Source organism: Coffea arabica, chromosome 8e (genome assembly GCF_036785885.1).
Source record: "Coffea arabica cultivar ET-39 chromosome 8e, Coffea Arabica ET-39 HiFi, whole genome shotgun sequence".
Lineage (NCBI taxonomy): Eukaryota > Viridiplantae > Streptophyta > Magnoliopsida > Gentianales > Rubiaceae > Coffea > Coffea arabica.
In genome coordinates this window covers 34,168,316-34,172,680 of record NC_092324.1, presented here as the reverse complement: position 1 = coordinate 34,172,680, position 4,365 = coordinate 34,168,316, and the positions used below count along the sequence as shown (strand labels likewise).

Genomic DNA, 4,365 nt, shown 5'->3' with positions numbered 1-4,365 from the left:
ACATGATGCAAAATAAAAAAGTATAAGTATACTAACCATAATTTATGTCATGTATAAGAATAACCAAACAAATGTTATATAATGATTTTGTTGATCAAATATCAGATTAACTATATATGTATGCACTCAGTTATATAAATCATATCAAATTGTCTTAATGAATACCCACTACAACCAAAGATGAGATGTAAATAACTACATATTGGATGGTTAAAATTCAACTACATATATGTTTTTTAGATTGTTATTATACATTGATAACAACAATCATGATATGCAGCAATACATAAAACACTCACAACGAAAGATTATGTGAGTCTAACAAACATTCAAATCATTATCAAGTCATACTGGATTAAACAAATCCTAATGAATTGCATGACCCAAATAAATCATCACAAGAATGATAATATACATGAGGTCAGCCATTAATCTCAATTATCAAGATAATGGAAATATAGATCCCATGACAAATTAGATTTGGTTCATTTGACACTATATGAATCTGTGCAATTTATTTGATTGACAATAAGCCATGAAATTATATAGTTAACAACATGGTTAGAGGGTGGTTCTGATGCCACATGTAAAACAAATAGGTACAAACAAGTTGTACTAAGCAGTGAAAATTTAAATGATTTATCTCCAATCATTATTGTCAAATAGGGTTTAAATCTGTATAGCTCCTTGTCTTCTTTTCTTCTTCTTCTTCTTTATACTAACACTTTCTACTAATGAAGAAAATGTGTAAGTATAGAGAAGAACAAATAAGTAGAAGAAGGGCTAAGATTAAGGATCTTCTAACTTATGCAACCAGAGTGTGTAGTATTGATGGAATACCAATGGCTATTTATAAGCTAGACTAGAGATTCTTACTCAAAATCCCTATGGTTTCATTCCATCAAGAAAATCTTGCCATAATTCATGACTGAAAATAACCTTTTTAGACTAATTGATTGATTTGATTGATTAATTGACTGAATAAGATATCAATTAGCAAAAGATACCAATCAATCATTATCAAATGGGAGATACTAATTAATTAGTGACAAAATATCAATTAATTAATTAGGATATCAATCACTTTAGAATCAATTATATGACTCATAATTGCCTCTAAAAGAAGCAAGTCTTTTTTTTTAAATCTAGTTTTTATTCATAAAAGAACCGAATACAAGACATAGGCACACAAAGTTCGAAACACAAGGAAAACTTTCTCCTGTCACAGCTAAATGTCTCCTCTCACGGCCCTCCTCCCTCTCCTAATAACTGGTACTCCCAATTGATCAAGTCGAATTGCCCCCCTAGCCAACCCCGGAGCTGCCTGTAGGGTGTCATAAATTCTAAGCGGTTCCTGGACATGCCTGACCCCCACATTAGCCAATACATCTGTTACTTTGTTCGTCTCTCGAACATAGTGCGAAAACCTGCCCACCTCCGTAACCATTTGCCATATCTGCTCTACCTCAGCTCGGACATGCCACGGGTAATGAAATCGTCGTTGTAGAACTCCCACTAAGACTGCAGAGTCCGATTGAACAAAAGGTGTGGCCACTCCCCGTCCTACACATAACCGGAGCCCTATTAATAGCGCTAGAATCTCTGCCCGTAAGCTGGTTTCTTCACCAAGAAAGGCTGAGAATGCAAACACTAGGTGACCGTCGGAATCCCTAATTACTCCACCTCCACCACTCATACCAGGATTCCCCTTGGAACACCCATCAGTGTTGAGTGTCAGCTGCCCAGTTGCACTTGGCTTCCACCCCACAATGGTGAACCCATACTTGAGGGAGGGGAGCTTTGCAATCGCATCACACATCTCCGGAAAAACACGTGCATCTACCACCCGTGAAAACTGAATCTCGAACATTGCTTTGATATCCCTAAAGATTGCCTTGCAGAGCTCTTGATTTTGAGGCACAACTCCCTCAAAAACTGCTTTATTCCTCGCCTTCCAAATATTCCAGCATATCCAACTGGGCAATCTGGCAAGCACAAACCGCCATTCTTCTGACGTAGTCGCTAGTAGCCACCAACTCAGGAGGCATGCTCGTAAATTCTGAGACTGAGGAGTGACACCACAAGTCGCATTGAAGAAACTCCAAACCTCCTGCGCTAGTCGGCCAGTGAAAAAGACATGTTCAATCGTCTCTGCCTCGGCTGTAGCACAACAGAAGCACTTGGACGGCAATTGGAACCCCATCGTGCATAACACCTCATCCAACGGCAGCCGTCCTCTCAATAGACGCAGCATGAAAAAAGAGATCTTAAACGGGAGGTTGGAGCCCCATATTTGAGATAAAACGATGGACTTATTGTTAACTTGTCTGACCTCCTGATATGCTGAGGATAGGGTGAATTGCCCAGAAGTTGTTGGCGTCCATATTGCCTCTACACGCTCCCCTCTCGGGGTCGGCTTACTCTTGCTGACGGAGATGATGTCCGATGGCAACTCCTACCCCAACTGCTGGATATCCCACTACTCCTGCACTATAAAGTCCCCAAACGTCCAGGTTGGCAGCACTGGAACCCTCAAATACAATGCCCCAGTTATCATACCAGAAGTGACACGGCCCTTTGTGAATCAGTCATAGCATAGATAACTTCGCTGCCTACTGATGTTGACCATCCACCTCCAGGTCGCCGAAGTAGCAACCGTAATTTCCACCTGACACGGGTGAAGGCCATTGCAATATTTCGCGTGCATAAACCTAGTCCACAGGGACGATCGCGTGCGAAACGCCCACCATAGCTTGCATGAGAATGCCTATATATGTCCCTAAACCTCCGAAATCCAACTCCCCCTTCCTCTACCGGATAACACAACTAGGACCAACGGATCCAATGCCTTTTGGGATCCCAGCCCCTAGCTCCCCATAAAAAATTCGAGCAGGCCCTCTCGATGATACGAAAAACTGACTCTAGCATCACAGCTACAGATAGGAGATGTAATGGAATCGCCGATAGCACATGCTTAATTAGCACCATCTTCCCTCCGGGAGAGAGAAATTTCGATTTCCAAGAAAGAACTCTTCCCATGATAGCTTGACACACTTCCCCATAATGAGTGATCTTACTTCTTCCAAAGTACAGAGGATACCCTAGATATCGTACCAGAAAGGTGTGACTAGAGAAGCCAGTCAACCGCTCTACTACCCTTCGGCGAGCTAGTGACGTGGCGTGGACGGATGCATGAGATACCCACATTTCTGAGTATTAACGAGTTGTCCAGAGACCCTCTGATATGTGTCTAATACACGTGTTATCTGCTTCAAAGCAGTTGTGGATCCATTTGAAAAAATAAGCACATCATCTGCGAACGCTAAGTGGGTGACAGGCGGACAGCCTCTCGGAACACTAAATCCCCTAAAACCAGACTGCGTAGTTAGGTTGTTAAGGTCTCGTGACAGGACCTCAGCCCCAATTACAAACAACGAGAGAGAAAGGGGATCTCCCTGCCGCAAACCTCTGTTAGATTTAAAAAATCCATGTGGCGCACCATTAATAAGAACTGAAAACCAGACGTTCGACACCAGACGCCACACCATGTCAATAAAGCGTTCCCCAAAACCAAACTTACGCAGGACGGTGATAAGAAACATCCAGTCAACCCGGTCATAAGCCTTCGACATATCCAGTTTGAGCGCCACATTGTCTCCTCTAATCTTCTTCCCAATACCCGTGATAATCTCTTAGGCCAACAAGAAATTCTCTATGATACTTCGACCCTTAATAAATCCAGTTTGTTAGGGGGACATGATTTTGGGAAGAAGGGTTGCCAGTCTATCCGCCAGGATACGGGAGAGAACTTTATTGAAAAAATTACACAAACTAATCGGACGGAACTGGGAAAAGTCCTGGGGGTTCGAGACTTTCGGAATGAGGACGATGGATGTAGAGGTCACAAAACGGGGAAGCTCGGCCCCATAGAAGAAACTCAATACCCCATTGTAAACATCTTGAGCCAAAATGTTCCATGCAAAAGTAAAGAACTTACCAGTAAAACCATCTGGACCAGCCGCGCTATCCCCGTCCATCCCGAAAATCGCTCGTTTTACTTCCTCTATTGAAGGAAACTCCTCTAAGGCCACATTATCGTCTCGGGTGATGAGACTTGGAATAAGAAGAAACATCTCCGATTCTGCTCCACCGGAAGCAGAAAACAACTCTGAAAAGTAGCTGATAACTGCAGTTGCAATGCCCTCGTCATCCTCAACCCAGTCCCCATTGGTGCCCCTTACACGATGAATCGCCCCTTGCACCCTCCACTGCTTGACCGTAGCATGGAAAAACTTCGAGTTGCTGTCCCTGGTCCGTAGCCATTTTACCCGAGCCTTCTGGCTCTAAAAATGCTCCTTAATCAAA

At 42.7% G+C, this 4,365-nt stretch overlaps 1 protein-coding gene across 1 annotated transcript; it reads right to left on the bottom strand.

The window, feature by feature from the left end:
- Positions 1-1,228: 1,228 nt before the first annotated feature.
- On the bottom strand, positions 1,229-2,203 carry LOC140012741 (uncharacterized). Its single transcript, XM_072061033.1, has one exon. The coding sequence runs from the start codon at positions 2,201-2,203 to the stop codon at positions 1,229-1,231; it is 975 nt and encodes a 324-aa protein (XP_071917134.1).
- Between the last annotated feature and the right edge of the window lie 2,162 nt (positions 2,204-4,365).

What these genes read in the sequence shown, in the direction of transcription:
- LOC140012741 (XM_072061033.1), bottom strand. Translation starts at nt 2,203, where the DNA reads ATGGGGTTCCAATTGCCGTCCAAGTGCTTCTGTTGTGCTACAGCCGAG.